Source organism: Pristiophorus japonicus, chromosome 16, assembly GCF_044704955.1.
Source record: "Pristiophorus japonicus isolate sPriJap1 chromosome 16, sPriJap1.hap1, whole genome shotgun sequence".
NCBI classification, from domain to species: domain Eukaryota; kingdom Metazoa; phylum Chordata; class Chondrichthyes; family Pristiophoridae; genus Pristiophorus; species Pristiophorus japonicus.
In genome coordinates this window covers 54,960,966-54,980,958 of record NC_091992.1, presented here as the reverse complement: position 1 = coordinate 54,980,958, position 19,993 = coordinate 54,960,966, and the positions used below count along the sequence as shown (strand labels likewise).

The 19,993-nt window shown below is 47.8% G+C and overlaps 1 protein-coding gene across 2 annotated transcripts in view; it reads right to left on the bottom strand.

Moving 5' to 3' along the window:
* Positions 1-19,993, bottom strand: part of mmp28 (matrix metallopeptidase 28) — a 107,182-nt gene that overhangs the window by 3,153 nt on the left and 84,036 nt on the right. For both annotated transcript variants that reach the window (XM_070857349.1, XM_070857350.1), the window contains 2 exons: positions 6,395-6,532; positions 4,812-4,979 (listed from right to left, as the gene is read on the bottom strand). In XM_070857349.1, the coding sequence (XP_070713450.1) occupies positions 4,812-4,979; positions 6,395-6,532 (306 nt within the window). The remainder of the gene's footprint in view (positions 1-4,811; positions 4,980-6,394; positions 6,533-19,993) is intronic.

The window sequence follows — 19,993 nt, the reverse complement described above, 5'->3', positions numbered from 1 at the left end:
CACTCTACTGGAAACATCCTCAAAAAATTCCAGAAGATTTGTCAAGCATAATTTCCCTTTCACAAATCCATGCTGACTTGGACCTATCATGTCACCTCTTTCCAAACGCGCTGCTATGACATTCTTAATAATTGATTCCATCATTTTACCCACTACCGATGTCAGGCTGACCGGTCTGTAATGCCCTGTTTTCTCTCTCTCTCCTTTTTTAAAAAGTGGGGTTACATTGGCTACCCTCCACTCCATAGGAACTGATCCAGAGTCAATGGAATGTTGGAAAATGACTGTCAATGCATCCACTATTTCCAAGGCCACCTCCTTAAGTACTCTGGGATGCAGTCCATCAGGCCCTGGGGATTTATCGGCCTTCAATCCCATCAATTTTCCCAACACAATTTCCCGACTAATAAGGATTTCCCTCAGTTCCCCCTCCTTACTAGACCCTCCGACCCCTTTTATATCCGGAAGGTTGTTTGTGTCCTCCTCAGTGAATACCGAACCAAAGTACTTGTTCAATTGGTCTGCCATTTCTTTGTTCCCCGTTATGACTTCCCCTGATTCTGACTGCAGGGGACCTACGTTTGTCTTTACTAACCTTTTTCTCTTTACATATCTATAGAAACTTTTGCAATCCGTCTTAATGTTCCCTGCAAGCTTCTTCTCGTACTCCATTTTCCCTGCCCTAATCAAACCCTTTGTCCTCCTCTGCTGAGTTCTAAATTTCTCCCTGTCCCCGGGTTCTCTGCTATTTCTGGCCAATTTGTAAGCCACTTCCTTGGCTTTAATGCTATCCCTGATTTCCCTTGATAGCCACGGTTGAGCCACCTTCCCTTTTTTATTTTTACGACAGACAGGAATGTACAATTGTTGTAGTTCATCCATGCGGTCTCTAAATGTCTGCCATTGCCCATCCATAGTCAACCCCTTCAGTATCATTCGCCAATCTATCCTAGCCAATTCACGCCTCATACCTTCAAAGTTAGCCTTCTTTAAGTTCTGGACCATGGTCTCTGAATTAACTGTTTCATTCTCCATCCTAATGCAGAATTCCACCATATTATGGTCACTCTTCCCCAAGGGGCCTCACACAACGAGATTGCTAATTAATCCTCTCTCATTACACAACACCCAGTCTAAGATGGCCTCCCCCCTAGTTGGTTCCTCGACATATTGGTCTAAAAAACCATCCCTTATGCACTCCAGGAAATCCTCCTCTACCGTATTGCTTCCAGTTTGGTTAACCCAATCTATGTACATATTAAAGTCACCCATTATAACTGCTGCACCTTTATTGCACGCACCCCTAATTTCATGTTTGATGCCCTCCCCAACATCACTACTACTGTTTGGAGGTCTGTACACAACTCCCACTAACGTTTTTTGTCCTTTGGTATTCTGCAGCTCTACCCATATAGATTCCACATCATCCAAGCTAATGTCCTTCCGAACTATTGCCTTAATTTGCTCCTTAACCAGCAATGCTACCCCACCTCCTTTTCCTTTTATTCTATCTTTCCTGAATGTTGAATACCCCTGGATGTTGTGTTCCCAGCCCTGATCATCCTGGAGCCACGTCTCCGTAATCCCAATCACATCATATTTGTTAACATCTATTTGCACAGTTAATTCATCCACCTTATTGCGGATACTCCTTGCATTAAGACACAAAGCCTTCAGGCTTGTTCTTTTAACACCCTTTGTCCTTTTAGAATTTTGCTGTACAGTGGCCCTTTTTGTTCTTTGCCTTGGGTTTCTCTGCCCTCCACTTTTCCTCATCTCCTTTCTGTCTTTTGCTTTTGCCTCCTTTTTGTTTCCCTCTGTCTCCCTGCATTGGTTCCCATCCCCCTGCCATATCAGTTTAAATCCTCCCCAACAGCACTAGCAAACACTCCCCCTAGGACATTGGTTCCGGTCCTGCCCAGGTGCAGACCGTCCGGTTTGTACTGATCCCACCTCCCCCAGAACCGGTTCCAATGCCCCAGGAATTTGAATCCCTCCCTGTTGCACCACTGCTCAAGCCACATATTCATCTGCGCTATCCTGCGATTCCTACTCTGACTATCACGTGGCACTGGTAGCAATCCCGAGATTACTACTTTTGAGGTCCTACTTTTTAATTTAGCTCCTAGCTCCTTAAATTCGTTTCGTAGGACCTCATCCCTCTTTTTACCTATGTCGTTGGTACCAATGTGCACCACGACAACTGGCTGTTCTCCCTCCCTTTTTAGAATGTCCTGCACCCGCTCCGAGACATCCTTGACCCTTGCACCAGGGAGGCAACATACCATCCTGGAGTCTCGGTTGCGGCCGCAGAAACGCCTATCTATTCCCCTCACCATTGAATCCCCAATCACTATTGCTCTCCCACTCTTTTTCCTGCCCTCCTGTGCAGCAGAGCTAGCCACGGTGCCATGAACTTGGCTGCTGCTGCCCTCCCCTGAGTAACCAATCGAGTCCCCACAATTCACCAAGAAATGTTACCCTTGAAATCAGGATTTCTGTGCAGCTTAACCTGAGCTTTCTCCTTCATGCTCTACCTTCCTTTCTGAAGACACCGTCTCCTGCTGGGCTTCTGCGGCCTGCTGCAACAGATCATCCAGGTGTGGACCCAGACAGCACGTGTTGGCAAACTATTCAAATGTGGGGGCATCGCAGTGCAACCTGACACCTGTCCTCTCTCCACATCCGCACGCACTTACAGTGGGGAGGTGGAGGGGGAGGGGGAGGGAGGGAGGTCATTGGTCAGGAGTGAGGACCCTGTCTGAATTATTCCCCTTCCCTGATCCAACACACTGAGCCCAGCTGGGTCCTGACTTTGTTCGCATGTTGTCATTGAGGGAGTGCAACGAAGGTTCACCAGACTGATTCCTGCGATGGGGGGATTGTCCTAGGAGGAGAGATTGAGCAGACTGGGCCTATATTCTCTAGAGTTTAGAAGAATGAGAGGTGATTGCATTGAAACATACAACATTCTTACAGGGCTAGACAGGGTAGATGCAGGGAGGATGTTTCCCCTGGCTGGGGAGTCTAGAACCAGGGGTCACAGTCTCAGAATATGGGGTCGGCCATTTAGGACTGAGACGAGGAGAAACTTCTTCACTCAGAGGGTGGTGAATCTTTGGAATTCTCTACCCCAGAGGGCTATGGTGGCTCAGTCCTTGAGTATAAACAAGACAGAGATCGATAGATTTTTGGATATTAATTAAATCAAAGGATATGGGGATAATGCAGGAAAATGTTGAGGTAGATCAGCCATGTTCTCATTGAATGGCGGAGCAGGCTCGAGGGGCCGAATGGCCTTCTCCTGATCCTTATGTTCTTATGACTGAGCTCACCCAGTACAGACCAAGAGTTGAACTCAAAGCCCTTCCCGGCGCGTTGGTTCAGTAACACGGCAGGCAGTGCATTAAAGCTGTGAGCAACGGCCGATGCCCAGGGCCGCCACGGGTTACGGCACTCGATCAGCTTAACAGCAGCCAGGGTTGGACCCAAACACTTCGACCAAGCAAGGCATTGCCAGACAGGAAACCTCACAGCTCCACGAGACACCGATGGAAAAGAATCCACGCACTCGTGGTTAGTGAGGAATGATCTGTTCCTTGGACCATGGAGTGAATGGAAAGGGATTTCGTTCATCGGAATTTCACACCGTGAAGGACGGATGAGCGAGGGGGTTTATTGTCGAAGTGATTCCACAGTAATACAGTGGTTATGTTATGGGCCAGTGATCCTGCAAATCCCACCATGGCACGTTGAGAATTTGAATTCAGTTTTTAAAATCTTGGAATAAAAAGCTATTACCAGTAAAAGAGACCATGAAGCTGTTGGAGTGGTGTAAAACCCAACTGGTTCAGTAATGCCCTTTAGGGAAGGGAACCTGCCGTCCCCACCCTATGTGTGACTCCAGTCCTATAGCAATGTGGTTGACTCTATAGAATCATTGAATAGTGAAGAGGTGAAGCTGGGGACCGTCAAGCAGGTATGGAAGCTGAGCCCATGCACAGGGGCAATATTCAGATAAGGAACATGGGAAGATCCAAGGATAGATCTGTGGGGCACTGGAGGGATAGATTGGAAGCATACCATCTGAAGGTACAGGTGGAGGGGAGGTGCAGGAGGAGGAGCAGGAGAGGAGGTGCTGTTGGAAGAGAAAGATGAGAACGAGGAAGAGGTGGAGGAGGAGAGGGGATGGAGGTGGAGGAGCGGGGATGGAGGTGGAGGAGAGGGGATGGAGGTGGAGGAGGGGGGATGGAGGTGGAGGAGAGGGGATGGAGGTGGAGGAGAGGGGATGGAGGTGGAGGAGATGGAGGAGGAGAGGGGATGAAGGAGAGGGAGAGGAGATGGAGGTGGAGAGGATGGAGGTGGAGGGGCTGGAGGAGAGGAGAGGAGAGGGGATGGAGGTGGAGGAGGGGTGGAGGAGAAGAGGGGATGGAGGTGGAGGGATGGAGGTGGAGGAGAGGAGATGGAGGAGGATAGACTGGTCAGTCATGTCAATGGTTGTGAGAGATCCAGGAGGTGTAGCACACTGTGGTGCCTCAGGCAGTGTCACAGAGCTGGGCCGGGAAGGAGAGAATCTATCCGTGTCAGTGCCCGGGAGTTTATGTTCCTGCTGTGGAAGACAGCAGGAAGAGACTGTGATCCAAACAAGGCCCGGAGGTGGCCTGTGATAGGCTGAGCCGAGTCAACATCAGCACTGTTTTCAGTAACTGTGATCACAGCACCTCTACCGATATCTCAGAAATCAAATATCACTTCAGGATGATTCAACGACATGCGATTAACTGCTTTGGGTTGTGTAACAGCTACTTTACCTCTGAAAAAGTAGAATTTCCCTCCCCTCTCGGACACCGCAGCGGCCTCAATAGCAGCGGGCAGCTCTGGCCAGCTCTTCTGCAGTGACAGGGGTCCTTTTATGTTTCCATCTTTAGCGAGCTTCCAGTAGTCCGCTCCCCGGAATATGTAAATATTCTGTTTTAGATCTGCAGGACGGGAAAAAAGGAGCATATTCAGAATATTGCAGCTCTAAGGAGAATTGAAGAATGAAAGACTTGGATTTATATAGCGCCTTTCACTATCTCAGGAAGTCCCAAAGTGCTTTGCAGCCAATGAAATACTTTGAGTGCAGTCACTGTTGTAATGTAAGAAACATGGCAGCCAATTTGTGCACAGCAAGCTCCCACACACAGCAATGTGATAATGACCAAACTATCTGTTTTTAGGTGTTGGTTAAAGGATAAATATTAGCCAGAACTCTTATTTGAAATAGTGCCAGGCGATCTTTTACGTCCACCTGAAAGAGCAGACGGGGCCTCGGTTTAACATCTCATCTAAAAGACAGCAACTCTGACAGTGCAGCACTCCCTCAGCACTGCACTGGAGTGTCAACCTAGATTTATGTGCTCAAATCCCTGGAGTGGGACTTGAACCTACAATCTTCTGACTCAGAAGCAAGAGTGCTACCCACTGAGCCACAGCTGACACTGAGTCACAGCAAGCACAACACAGAATCCTGGAAGAATGTTGTAAAAAGAATAGTGTAAAAAGGATGTTTCGCCAATGTTTCCGCTGTTATGGCAGGAGATCGGGAAACCCCCGGGGAAATTCAAGGCCTTTCAGTTTCATCTTCCACCAGCCTATCCCCTACCCAGTTAGCTATTCACACATGGTCTGTGTCTCAGCTATGTCTTTTATTTCTCTCTTCAGGCCGCATATATTCTCATTCCAATATCACTTCTGCCATTTCTCCTGCTTTCTACTTAATTGGCCATTCAATTTCTTTTCATATGTGTGTCTGTGTATGTGTGTCTGCACATGTGTTTGTGTGTGTATGTGTGTCTCTGTATGTGTGTGTCTCTGTGTGTCTGCATGTGCGTGTATGTCTGCGGTGTATGTGCGTGTGTTTGTACCTGCGAATGTGAGTGTGCGTATTTGACGTGTGTGTGTGTGTGTGTGTTATTGTGTCTGTCTGTGCAAGCGTGTGCATGTGAGTATCTGCATGTGTGTGTGGGTGTGGGTGCATGCGATTGTGAGTCTGTGCAAGCCTGTGTGTGTGAGTGTATGTGTGTCTGTGTGTGTGTGCCTGTGTGGGTATGCGTGTGAATGTGTGTGTGTGTGTGTGTGTGTAGGATGTCCACTATCCCTTTATTTTGTTACTTATTAAATACTGTTGATATGTACTATCCTCTGATCTCTCTCCACTGGTGCTGCCTGACCTGCCGAGGGTCTCCAGCATTTTCTGTGTTTGTTTCTGCATAAATGAAAGCTCTTGTCTTTCTTATAACTGCTGCGTTCTGTCGCTATCCAGTTGAGATTGAAGAAGTCTTGAGACAGCCTGTGGGGAAGCCGGCCCGCTGACCGAGCGGGGCGAATAGTCCGGTCCAAGGCGAACACTTACCCTGAGTGAGGGTGTCGAAATGTGTGTGGCAGTAGGAGGGCGGCAGACGGCTGTCCGAGGGCACTGCGGGCTGGGTGTGCTCGGCAGGATTCTGGAAGGCGGTCAGCAGCTGGAGCACCGGCGGGCGGAGTGGTTCCCCTGGAAGAGACAAAGGACGGCCTGCTGAGTTTTCGCATTCCATCGTGGGCTCGGGGGGATGCCAGGCTGTGAACTTAGCATGAACGAGATGCAGCGACTGGAACGTCTCATTATCCCACACAACCGTGACAAGTCTGCTTTAACATAAAACGGCTTAGCGGGGGGGGGGAAATCACAAATCAACTGGCGCCTTAACCCCCGCAGCACCAGAGGCAACTCTAAACATCTCGCCCACCCCCCTCCCTCCCCTTCCACTCGTCCTGACCCTCCGCCCCCTGTTTGGATCGGCCTCAGACACCGCTCCAGGCGCTATTCTGCCCTCCAATGCCTTGCCTCACGTCATTTTCGTTCGATGTAGCCCCTAAGAGTCGGCAGGCTAATCAGACGTGGGGTGCATCACACTCGTGCCTAATCCCTTCCACACCTGAGACAGCGCACTCTGCAGCAGGAGTCATTAGACATGAAGGCACGGGTTAGAACTGACACAAGCACATTCCTTTCCAGTGATTGAGAAGTCTAGAACACGGGGGGCGGGGGGGGGGACAGACATATAAGATTAAATCTAAACGATTTAGGACGGAGAGTATACAGCAACTTGCACAACCTCAGGACATCTCAAAGTGCTTTACAGCCGATGAATTACATTTGCTGTGTAGTCACCGTTGCAGTGGAGCAAATGCGGCAGCCATTTGGTGCACAGCAAGCTCCCACAAACAGTAATGTGATAATGACCAGATAATCTGTTTTTGGGTGATGTTGGTTGAAGAATAAATATTAACCAGGACAGCGGGGATAACTCCCCCGCTCTTCTTCAAAATAGAGTTCTGGGATCTTTTAAGTCCACCTGAGAGAAAAGACGAGGCCTCGGTTTAACGTCTCATCCGAAAGACGGCACCTCTGACAGTGCAGCGCTCCCTCAGCACTGCACTGGGAGTGACAGCCTAGATTTTGTGCTCAAGTCTCTGGGGTGGGACTTGAACCCACAACCTTCTGACTCAGAGGCAAGAATGCTACCCCCTGATGATCCATGGGACAAACATCCTGACCTAGCGCTGGCACCACAATGGTTCGCGCGATGGGATGGCAATTCCTGAATCACGCTGACCTCTGACCCCAAACTCCCAGTGTGCTCCCTGGTCGTTCAGAACACGGGAGCATGGGGAGCACTGAAAGGTCAGATTTAGCCAGACACATATAACAGTCGAAAATGGAGCCAGCCTAAATTAGGGGAGGGTTCCAGTTACCCCGGAGACCCAGCTCTGGGGTCCAAGCCGTAGTCAGATCTGGGTCTGGGCAACGTAAAAGAACTTAGGGCCATGAATTTAGTAAGGGTAGTTCCTGGTCCGTCACCGTAACCGGGCGGAGGTTAGGGGTTGCCACTTTTGGTTCGACGTATTCCTGGATGTTTCATCACTGACATCCCGCTTACAACCACCCACTCTGCCGCTCATCATTTGATACAACAACAACAACTTGTATTTATATAGTGCCTTTAACGTAGTGAAACATCCCAAGGCACTTCACAGGAGTATTGAGATAAAAATTTGACACCGAGCTACATAAGTAGAAATTAGCGCAGGTTGGTCAAAGAGGTATGTTTTAAGGAGCATCTTGAAGGAGGAAAGAGAGGTAGAGAGGCGGAGAGGTTTAGGGAGGGAGTTCCAGAGCTTAGGGCCCAGGCAACAGAAGGCACGGCCACCAATGTTTGAGCAATTATAATCAGGGATGCTCAGGAGGGCAGAATTAGAGGAGTGCAGACATCTCGGGGGGGTTGTGGGGCTGGAGGAGATTACAGAGATAGGGAGGGGCGAGGCCATGGAGGGATTTGAAAATAAGGATGAGAATTTTGAAATCGAGGCATTGCTTAACTGGAAGCCAATGTAGGTCAGCGAGCACAGGGGTGATGGGTGAGTGGGACTTGGTGCAAGTTAGGATATGGGCTGCTGAGTTTTGGATCACCCCGTAGTTTACTAATGGGAGGCCAGCCAGGAGTGCGTTGGAATAGTCAAGTCTAGAGGTAACACAGACAAAAAACACTGGAGAACAAGGCTAGTGGGCACTGTTAAACTGAGCGGGCACACGTGTGCTTTAAGTTAGCACATTCAATGGTTAGTGTTGGGTTTTTATAGAACAAGAATTAGGGTTTGCGTTTATGGGGTCCTGGCCGTGCCCACCACTGGAATATCGCCGGCCCTTTACAGAGTACACACCCTCTCTCAGATGGCATTTCTAAAGCTTCTTCTCGTGGATTAGGAATGTGACCTGCCCTACTCCCCTCCCCCTCCTGAAATTCTTCAACTGGCTCACAACACCCGTCGGCCCACTCTTGTCTCGCTTTTCGAGACGCTGCTGCTTTGTTTCAGAGAACCACAGGCTGTAGTCAGCCCAGTACAGTGCTACGCTGCCCCTCTCCACTTGTGCATCGCTGTACCTGCACCAGTGTCAGGCAACCAGTGCAATAAATCGGCCGGAAGATTGACCCTCAGCTGAGGGTAGCTCAGATGTCTCAGCTGGTTTGGCATATTTACAATAAAACAGTAATGTTTGAAATTCTGTCTGAATGCTGTAGTCAATATACAATATAACATAACCACAGATACAGTGACTGATGTGTGTGTGTGCGTGCGTGACACACTCATCAGTTAACGACGTATATTACAGAAGCTTCATTTTGGCAAAAGAGAGGAAAATTGTGAAAGTCTTTGGTAAAATTATATTGTGGACAAAGCACGATCAATAAGAGGCACGAGGCACAGAAAGACCCGCATAGCAAGAGAAGCAGAGAGAGAATGAGAGAGAGAGAAATACAATGACAGATGGAGAGAGTGAGAGAGGGAGAACAACATAGACATAGAGAGAGAGATACACACACAAAGAGAAAGAGAGAGATACAAAGACATATGGAGAGAGTGAGCGACATATGGAGAGAGGGGAAGATACATACAAAGAGAGATGGAGAGAGATGGAGAGAGAGAAAGCAAGAGAGAAGCAGAGATCAACATGGAGGCAGAAAGTGAGAGACACAAGAGAGATAGAGAGAGGAGCAGAAAGATAGAGGGGAAAAAGAATTACTCGCACATACAGAGCAAGCAAGTGAGAGATGTACAGAATGATAGAGATAGAGAGACATGTAGAGAGAAGCAGAGATAGGGAGAGGGACTGCACATGAAAACAAGAGAAATTCAATGTGTGTGAGAGATCAAGAGGGTGCAAGAAAGTAAACCCAGCTTGTTGCTTATTAAGCGGCCACTCCAGAATCATTGTTTAAGTGCCCGTGCGGCCTGTATTACAAATATTGCCCATCTCCAAACGGACACATATTTGAAGAATGTTCAATGTATCCCAATTTAATATTTTAGTTCACAAGTGTTTACCCAAACTCTCAATGAACCGGAACGAGCTGCTGTCCTCAGGCCTGTTTGGCTAATGGTGATTGTGCTGTGCTAACACTAACCGCCCAAGTCCCCACAGCCCAGTCCCAAACCGAACGAGGCCGACAGGCGCCACACCGCTCCGGGCCCACAGCCTCTGAGCAGATTGCATCGGCTACGCTACAAAATGCCACGGATTTCTCGTTAGGATGTTTATGGTTTAGCTCTTCCTAATCACACTAGAAAATCGTCTCTGAAAGATGGAAGTTCTTTTTAACCTCTTCACTGACATCGAGGTTGAATAAAATTTATGCCAGTCAGCTTTGCCTTAAACTTGCAATTTTCCTTCTCCGCCTCGGACATGTCAGGCTTCGAGATGAAAAGAACGAGTGTTGAAAGTCTGAAGTTAAAAGACACAGAAAGGGCTGAAATTCCACAGCACGCCAAGCAGCATCTGGGAGAGAGCGAGAGAGAGAGCGCGAGAGAGCGAGAGAGAGAAAGTGCGAGAGAGAGCAAGAGCGAAAGAGAGAGAGAGAGCGAGAAAGAGAGCGAAAGAGAGAGCGAGAGAGAGAGCGCGAGAGCGAGAGAGAGCGAGAAAGAAAGCGAAAGCGCGAGAAAGAGAAAGCAAAAGAGAGAGTGAGAGAGAGAAAGTGCGAGAGAGGGCGTGAGAGAGAGCAAGAGCGAAAGAGAGAGAGAGAGCGAGAAAGAGAGAGAGAGAAAGAGAGAGAGAGAGTGAGAAAGAAAGCGAGAGAGAGCGAGAAAGAGCGAACGAGAGAGCGAGAAAGAGAGAGAGAGTGAGAGAGCGGGAAAGAGAGAGCGAGAGAGAGAGCAAAAGAGAGAGTGAGAGAGAGAGTGAGAAAGAAAACGTGACAGCAAGAAGAGAGCGAGCGATTGAGTGAGAAAGAGAGAGCGAGCGAAAGAGAGAGCGAGAATGAGAGAGCGAGAGAGAGAGCGAACGAGAGGGTGAGAGTGAGAAAGAGAGAGCGAGAAAGAGAGAGCCAGCGAGAGCGAGAGAAAGCAAAAGAGAGAGCGCGAGAGAGAGAGAGCGAGAGAGAGAGAGCGTGAGAGGGATGGGCCGTCCATCACAACAAACTACTTCCCTGACTCTAATGCAGCAAATAATGCACCGACTAAGCAAAGCGCAATGTGTATTTAAATAGTACCGTTCACACAAAAGAATGTCCCAAGCTGCTTCACAAATAGGGGCAATCAAAATGGACAGGGAGCAGGAAGGAAGAGATTAGGGAGGGTGACTGAAGGCAATGAAATAGTTTCAAAGTGTAGTCACTGTTGTAATGTAGGAATCGCGCCAGCTAATTTGCGCACAGCAAGCTCCCACAAACAGCAATGAGATAAATGACCAGATAATCTGTTTTGGGTGTTGGATGAGTGATAAATGTAGGCCAGGACAGCAGGCTCTTCTTCGGAATAGTGCTGTGGGATCTTTTACATCTACCTGAGAGGGCAGACGAGGCCTCGGTTTAACGTGTCATCCGAAAGACGGCACCTCCGACAGTGCAGCACTCCCTCGGTGCGGCACTGGGCGCGCCAGCCTAGATTTACGTGCTCTAGCCTCTGGAGTGGGATTTGAACCCACAACCTTCTGACTCAGTGGAGAGCCACGACTGACCATGAAAGGTGCACAAATCCGGGCCATACTGACTCTCTGCTTCTATAAGAAAACGCCTGGCTCCCAACGAACATTTCCTTACAGTGGTAGGGATTGGGAAATTCAGCACATGGAGATTTGCATTAGACCATCTGCAGGATCCTGAACAGATCCCTTGATGAGAGAGTGACAAACACAAGGGTGAATGTATAAACCATCGGCCTCATTTTCGCACCAAATTTCTAACAGCTCCTATTTCATTTAGAAAGCTTTTGCAAGAAGATCTGTGGGCCCAGGAATAATACAGGGGCCATTAGCACGTAGGCCTGAGGAACTTGCAGTCCTGAGCTGCCTTATCGAAGGCTCAGTCTAATCTGCCATCTCACTCAGTAATACAGAAGCAATTTAACTCTAATCTCCTGGAATTTGGCTGAGGTCAGGAATTCCTGAAGAGACAGTAGCCCATTCACAGAGGCCAATCCAGATGGTGCGTCACAGTTTCTTAAAACAAATTAGTCCACAAATGGTAATTTAGCTGGAGATTTTCCACTTTGGCCCATATGCCAAGAACGCAGATCGGGAAACTGTGCAGCCCCAGTATGTGGTGGTCCCTCCTCCCACCACCCCATTGGTTGAAGATCATGGGTTGGTGCTGCCCAGTCTTCCTGATCTTCCATTGCCAAAGAAGTCTCATAAATCGGCCACCTGAGGAGGTTGCAGTGGTGGAATTAAACCCCTAGAGAATTCTTCTCACCAATGCCAACGTTTTAGGTTTTTCCATCCCCGGTGAGCTATCGCGCCCTCCCCGTCACCACACGCAGCTACCCACGCCATTGTTTTCGGGGGAGTAGATGGAGGGGAGGGGGGAGGGGAAGTTGCAGGCTTTAGGCACCTCGACAGTTTGGACCAGTGCCATCCCATCGTCCCATTAGCTGTGAACAAGAGTGGCAGAAAGTGCCCGCGTCGGGGTTCAAAGGTCACACGTTGACCCACGTCAAACTTTTCTTTTTTGGTTGAGTTTTTTCTACAATTGAACATAATACACAGCTGTGCATACACAAAGATTGAATTAGCCTACATGGGATTAGCGCCCCCAGACTCCTCTTACAAATTGCTGCCGCTTCACATCGCTTGCTCCTCCTTAGACAGGCTCTTTTCCCCTCCAGTCAGGTTTGTGTCCTTCTTGTCGCCAATCCAGCCAACACTGGCTAAGCTAAGCACACCCCACAGAGATGGGCTTGAGGCATTGGTGTCAGTCATTTTAACATTCCAGTGCTAGGCTGTACATCAAATGTAATTATCAGCTTGTTTTGGAAATCTTATCGGCTACAGATATGTAAAGAGAAAAAGGTTAGTAAAGACAAATGTAGGTCCTCTGCAGTCGGAATCAGGGGAAGTCATAACGGGGAACAAAGAAATGGCGGACCAATTGAACAAGTACTTTGGTTCGGTATTCACTAAAGAGGACACAAACAACATTCCGGATATAAGAAGGGTCAGAGAATCTAGTAAGGAGGAGGAACTGAGGGAAATCCTTATTAGTCAGGAAATTGTGTTGGGGAAATTGATGGGATTGAAGGCCAATAAATCTCCAGGGCCTGATGGACTGTATCCCAGAGTACTTAAGGAGGTGGCCTTGGAAATAGCGGATGCATTGACAGTCATTTTCCAACATTCCATTGACTCTGGATCAGTTCCTATCGAGTGGAGGGTAGCCAATGTAACCCCACTTTTTAAAAAAGGAGGGAGAGAGAAAACAGGGAATTATAGACCGGTCAGCCTGACATCGGTAGTGGGTAAGATAATGGAATCAATTATTAAGGATGTCATAGCAGCGCATTTGGAAAGAGGTGACATGATAGGTCCAAGTCAGCATGGATTTGTGAAAGGGAGATCATGCTTGACAAATCTTCTGGAATTTTTTTAGGATGTTTCCAGTAGAGTGGACAAGGGAGAACCATTTGATGTGGCATATTTGGACTTTCAGAAGGCTTTCGACAAGGTTCCACACAAGAGATTAATGTGCAAAGTTAAAGCACATGGAATTGGGGGTAGTGTGCTGACATGGATTGAGAAATGGTTGTCAGACAGGAAGCAAAGAGTAGGAGTAAATGGGTACTTTTCAGAATGGCAGGCGGTGAGTAGTGGGGTACCACAAGGTTCTGTGCTGGGGCCCCAGCTGTTTACACTGTACATTAATGATTTAGATGAGGAGATTAAATGTAGTATCTCCAAATTTGCGGATGACACTAAGTTAGGTGGCAGTGTGAGCTGCGAGGAGGATGCTATGAGGCTGCAGAGCGACTTGGATAGGTTAGGTGAGTGGGCAAATGCATGGCAGATGAAGTATAATGTGGATAAATGTGAGGTTGTCCACTTTGGTGGTAAAAACAGAGAGACAGACTATTATCTGAATGGTGACAGATTAGGAAAAGGGGAGGTGCAACGAGACCTGGGTGTCATGGTACATCAGTCATTGAAGGTTGGCATGCAGGTACAGCAGGCGGTTAAGAAAGCAAATGGCATGTTGGCCTTCATAGCGAGGGGATTTGAGTACAGGGGCAGGGAGGTGTTGCTACAGTTGTACAGGGTCTTGGTGAGGCCACACCTGGAGTATTGTGTACAGTTTTGGCCTCCTAACCTGAGGAAGGACATTCTTGTTATTGAGGGAGTGCAGCGAAGGTTCACCAGACTGATTCCCGGGATGGCGGGACTGACCTATCAAGAAAGACTAAATCAACTGGGCTTATATTCACTGGAGTTCAGAAGAATGAGAGGGGACCTCATAGAAACGTTTAAAATTCTGACGGGGTTAGACAGGTTAGATACAGGAAGAATGTTCACAATGTTGGGGAAGTCCAGAACCAGGGGTCACAGTCTAAGGATATGGGATAAGCCATTTAAGACCGAGATGAGGAGAAACTTCTTCACCCAGAGAGTGGTGAACCTGTGGAATTCTCTACCACAGAAAGTTGTTGAGGCCAATTCACTAAATATATTCAAAAAGGAGTTAGATGTAGTCCTTACTACTAGGGGGATCAAGGGGTATGGCAAGAAAGCAGGAATGGGGTACTAGTTGCATGTTCAGCCATGAACTCATTGAATGGTGGTGCAGGCTAGAAGGGCCGAATGGCCTACTCCTGCACCTATTTTCTATGTTTCTATGTTTCTACAATCATTAGAGCACCACACAGCAGGCAGTACCTACTGGGTGAGCTTCATTGTTACAGTTTAGGAGACCAAGGACGGAGAGGTCAGAGTGGGAGTAGAGCGGAGAATTAAAGTGACAGGCGACCGGAAGCTTAGGGTCACACTTACGGACTGAACGGAGGTGTTCCGCAAAGCGGTCACCCAATCTGCATTTGATCTTCCCAATGTAGAGGAGACCACATCGTGAGCAGTGAATACAGTATACTACATTGAAAGAAGGACAAGTAAATCGCTGTTTCACCTGGAGGGAGTATGTGGGGCCCTGGATAATGGGAAGGGAGGAGGTAAAAGGGCAGGTGTTGCATCTCCTGCGCCTGCACGGGAAGGTGCCGTGGGAAGGGGAGGGGGTGCTGGGGGTGACTGCAGAATGAACCAGGATGTCGCAGAGGGAGCAGTCCCTTTGGATTGCTGAGAGGGGAGGGGAGGGGAAGATGTGATTGGTGGTGGGGTCACGCTGGAGGTGGCGGAACTGGTGGAGGATGGTACGTTGAACGTGGTCAACCTTCTGGATTCAACATTGAGTTCAACAATTTCAGACTATAACCTCTGCCCATATGTGGGTCCCTCCCCCACCGCCCCCCAATCTTATTGATTTTTTCTCTGTCTCCCATGGCAGCTGGTCATTATTGCACCACTCACACCCTATCTAGACTAACCGTTTTCTAACTTCTGCCATTACTATTTCGTCGGCCCATCATCCCTGTTGTCTCTCAAATCTCTCCTGCCTTCCACCCTATCACAGACCTTCCCTTTTGTTCTTTCCTCCCCTCCCCCTTTCAGTGCTCCTTAAGATCCATTCATTTCAAACATTCGCCAATTCTGACGAAAAGTCATCGACCTGAAACATTAACTCGGTTTCTCTCCACAGATGCTGCCTGACCCGCTGAGATTTCCAGCATTTTCTGCTTTTATTATTATAGTACATCCTGTTGGCGGCCCGGCCAAACCCAGGGGCATAATTGTCGGGCCGACTTGGCAGTTGGCCGACAAAAATTAAAAAATGGCGGCAGTGGCAGTGCGCCCTCCCCTTTAAGGGAAGCCGCACCCCCACTGCAGAAGGCCACAGCCTCACTGGACCACCGGGGAAAAGGTTGTTCTGGCACCGCCGGGTGGGCCGACTATTTTCCGAGGGGAATGTTGCGTTGAGAGTTAGATTGGCGGTGCGCACGGTGATGACGTGCTTACCGCGGATCAGCAGCAGCGGAGCGGTAAGGGAGGAGGCGGGGATCGGGGCACCACCGGGGAAACTTGGGAGGGTAATTGGGCCATTCCATCAAAAGCCAGCAGCCACTCCACTCCGCAGCGTGGCCGCCGATTTGCGGTAGTAACAGGCCTTCAGGAGAGGGACAATTTCGGCCCCTAGGTGTTCGTCACTTCAACCTGGAAAGAAGGCATCTGAGAGATGATCTTAAACAAGATAGCTTCCTACATTACAACAGTGACTACACGTCAAAAGTAGTTCATTGGATGTAAAGTGCTTTGGGACATCGTGAGGTTGTGACAGGCGATGTAGAAATACAAGTTGTTTCTTTATTTATGGGAATGGGAAAGGGAAATTCCGGAATATTGCTTTCAATTAAATTGTGAAGATAGGATAAGGGACACAAATTCAAACTAGTAAAAGGTAAATTTAGGGCTGGTATCAGGAGGTCTTTCATACACACACACACACAAACACACACACAAAAACACACACACACATGCACGCATAAACACACACACGCACACACACACATGCACACACACATACACAAATTAAGAGGGGGAAAATAGAGCACGAGAAGAAGCTTGCCGGGAACATAAAAACTGACTGCAAAAGCTTCGATAGATATGTGAAGAGAAAAAGATTAGTGAAGACAAACGTTGGTCCCTTGCAGTCGGATTCAGGTGAATTTATAATGGGGAACAAAGAAATGGCAGACCAATTGAACAAACACTTTGGTTCTGTCTTCACGAAGGAAGATACAAATAACCTTCCGGAAGTACTAGGGGACTGAGGGTCTAGTGAGAAGGAGAAACTGAAGGATATCCTTATTAGGCGGGAAATTGTGTTAGGGAAATTGATGGGATTGAAGGCCGATAAATCCCCGGGGCCTGAACGTCTACATCCCAGAGGACTGAAGGAAGTGGCCCTAGAAATAGTGGATGCATTGGTGATCATTTTCCAACAGTCTATCAACTCTGGATTAGTTCCTATGGACTGGAGAGTAGCTAATGTAACACCACTTTTTAAAAAGGGAGGGAGAGAGAAAGCGGGTAATTATAGACCGGTTAGCCTGACATCAGTGCTGGGGAAAATGTTGGAATCAATTATTAAGGATGAAACAGCAGTGCATTTGAAAAGCAGTGACAGGATCGTTCCAAGTCAGCATGGATTTATGAAAGGGAAATCATGCTTGACAAATCTTCTGGAATTTTTTGAGGATGTAACCAGTAGAGTGGACAGGGGAGAACCAGTGGATGTGATGTATTTTGACTTTCAAAAGGCTTTTGACAAGGTCCCACACAAGAGATTGGTGTGCAAAATTAAAGCACATGGTATTGGGGGTAATATACTGACGTGGATAGAGAACTAATTGGCAGACAGGAAGCAGAGAGTCGAGATAAACGGGTCCTTTTCAGAATGGCAGGCAGTGACTAGTGGCGTGCCACAGGGCTCAGTGCTGGGACCCCAGCTCTTTACAATATACATCAATGATTTGGATGAAGGAATTGAGTGTAATATCTCCAAGTTTGCAGATTACACTAAACTGGGTGGCAGTGTGAGCTGTAAGGGGGACGCTAAGAGGCTGCAGGGTGACTTGGACAAGTTAGATGAGTGGGCAAATGCATAGCAGATATAGTATAATGTGGATAAATGTGAGGTTATCCACTTTGGTGGCAAAAACGCGAAGACAGAATATTATCTGAATGGTGGCAGATTAGGAAAAGGGGAGGTGCAACGAGACCTGGGTGTCATGGTTCATCAGTCATTGAAAGTTGGCATGCAGGTACAGCAGGCGGTGAAGAAGGCAAATGGTATGTTGGCCTTCATAGCTAGGGGATTTGAGTATAGGAGCAGGGAGGTCTTACTGCAGTTGTACAGGGCCTTGGTGAGGCCTCACCTGGAATATTGTGCACAGTTTTGGTCTCCTAATCTGAGGAAGGAAGTTCTTGCTGTTGAGGGAGTGCAGTGAAGGTTCACCAGACTGATTCCCGGGATGGCTGAACTGACACATGAGGAGAGACTGGATCAACTGGACCTTTATACATTGGAGTTTAGAAGGATGAGAGAGGGGATCCCATAGAAACATACAAGATTCTGACGGGATGGGACAGGTTAGATGCAGGTAAATTGTTCCCGATGTTGGGGAAGTCCAGAACCAGGGGACAAGGTCTTAGGATAAGGGGTCGGCCATTTAGGACTGAGATGAGGAGAAACTTTTTCATTCAGAGAGTTGTTAACCTGTGGAATTCCCTGCCGCAGAGAGTTGTTGATGCCAGTTCATTGGATATATTCAAGAGGGAGTTAAATGTGGCCCTTACGGCTAAATGGATCAAGGGTTATGGAGAGAAAGCAGGAAAGGGATACTGAGGGAATGATCAGCCATGATCTTATTGAAAGGTGGTGCAGGCTCGAAGGGCCGAATGGCCCACTCCTGCACTTATTTTCTATGTAACACACACAAACACACACACATACGCACGCACACACACTCACATACACACACACACACTCACACACACAAACACAAGCACACACACACACACACACACACATACACACAAACACTTACACACACACACACAAACACACACACACTAATCCATGCTTAGAATAGAGTCCCGGATAGAGCAGTGGAGACAAAAATTCTGGAATGATGTAAGAACCAATTGGATGTTGCAAGGGGATGAGTGTTGGATCTTTGTGGATGGATGAATTAGGGTGGGCCAAGCGGTTATCTTCATCTGTAAGGATCATGTGATCAAATAAAGCAAGTTAAACATACACGCACACACACAAGGGAATGATCAGCCATGATCTTATTGAAAGCTGGTGCAGGGAGCCAGGGAGCATACACAACAGTACACAATTACTGATACCTTATCTAATGCAAATTTGATTTCATGTAATTGGAAATCGGAGCAGTTTGTGTCAGGCTGGTCCAGATATCATTTACAAACCATTCATATGTTTTAGGGTTTAGGTTAGCTAGGTTAGTGCCTTACAGCGCCTCTCTCTTTCTCTGGCATTCGCGATCAGTTTATGATAAAACTGTGAACACATTTACAACAACAACAACAACAACAACAACTTGTATTTATATAGCACCTTTAATGTAGTAAAATGTCCCAAGGCGCTTCACAGGAGTGTTTTAAGACAAAACAAATAAATTTGATACCCAACCACATGAGACGCAGGGCTTGGTCAAAGAGGTAGGTTTTAAGGAGCGTCTTAAAGGAGGAAGGAGAGGTTTAAAGAGCAATAACCACAGATTCAGATAGACAACACCCCTTCTATGTATGAAACCTGCCCAGCAGCCTGTCACCTCAGTCTGGGGTTTGACGGATGGAAATCGGTAAAGTATTTATTTCCACCACTTCCAGTCCAATGTGTAACTTTTCGTTTCTATGGTAACACAAACTGCTTCTGAAGTAACTAAACACATGTAGAATTTGACTGACAGGAAAGCTCACAACTGTTCAGCAATGGCTTGTGGTGAAGGCCAGGAGCACATTCCCTTCGGTTTACTGAAAGAGGCCGGACTAACAGGGTTCAGTCCTGCTCATTATTTGCTTTAAGAAATAGGAGCAGGAGTCGGCCATTTCGCCCCTCGAGCCTGCTCCACCGTTCAATAAAATCATGGCTGATCTGATCTTGGCCCCAACTCAACTTCCCCGACCGCTCCCCATAACCCTTGACTCCCTTATCTTTCAAAAATCTGTCTAGCTCCACCTTAAATATATTCAATGATCCAGCTGCCACAGCTCTCTGAGGTAGAGAATTCCAAAGATTCACGACCCTCAGAGAAGAAATTCCTCCTCATCCCCATTTTAATTGGGCGGCCCCTTATTCTGAAACTGTGTCCCCTAATTCTAGATTCCCCCATGAGGGGAAACATCCTCTCTGCATCTACCCTGTCGAGCCCCCTCAGAATCTTCTACTTTGCTGTTGATCGCAGGTCCCAATGGGACTGTCTTATTCCCCTTCACCCATAAATCCATGGATTATCTCCTTGCTCCTGCTCACTGACTGACCTCTGTTGCCAATCAGTGACAGATTAACACCAG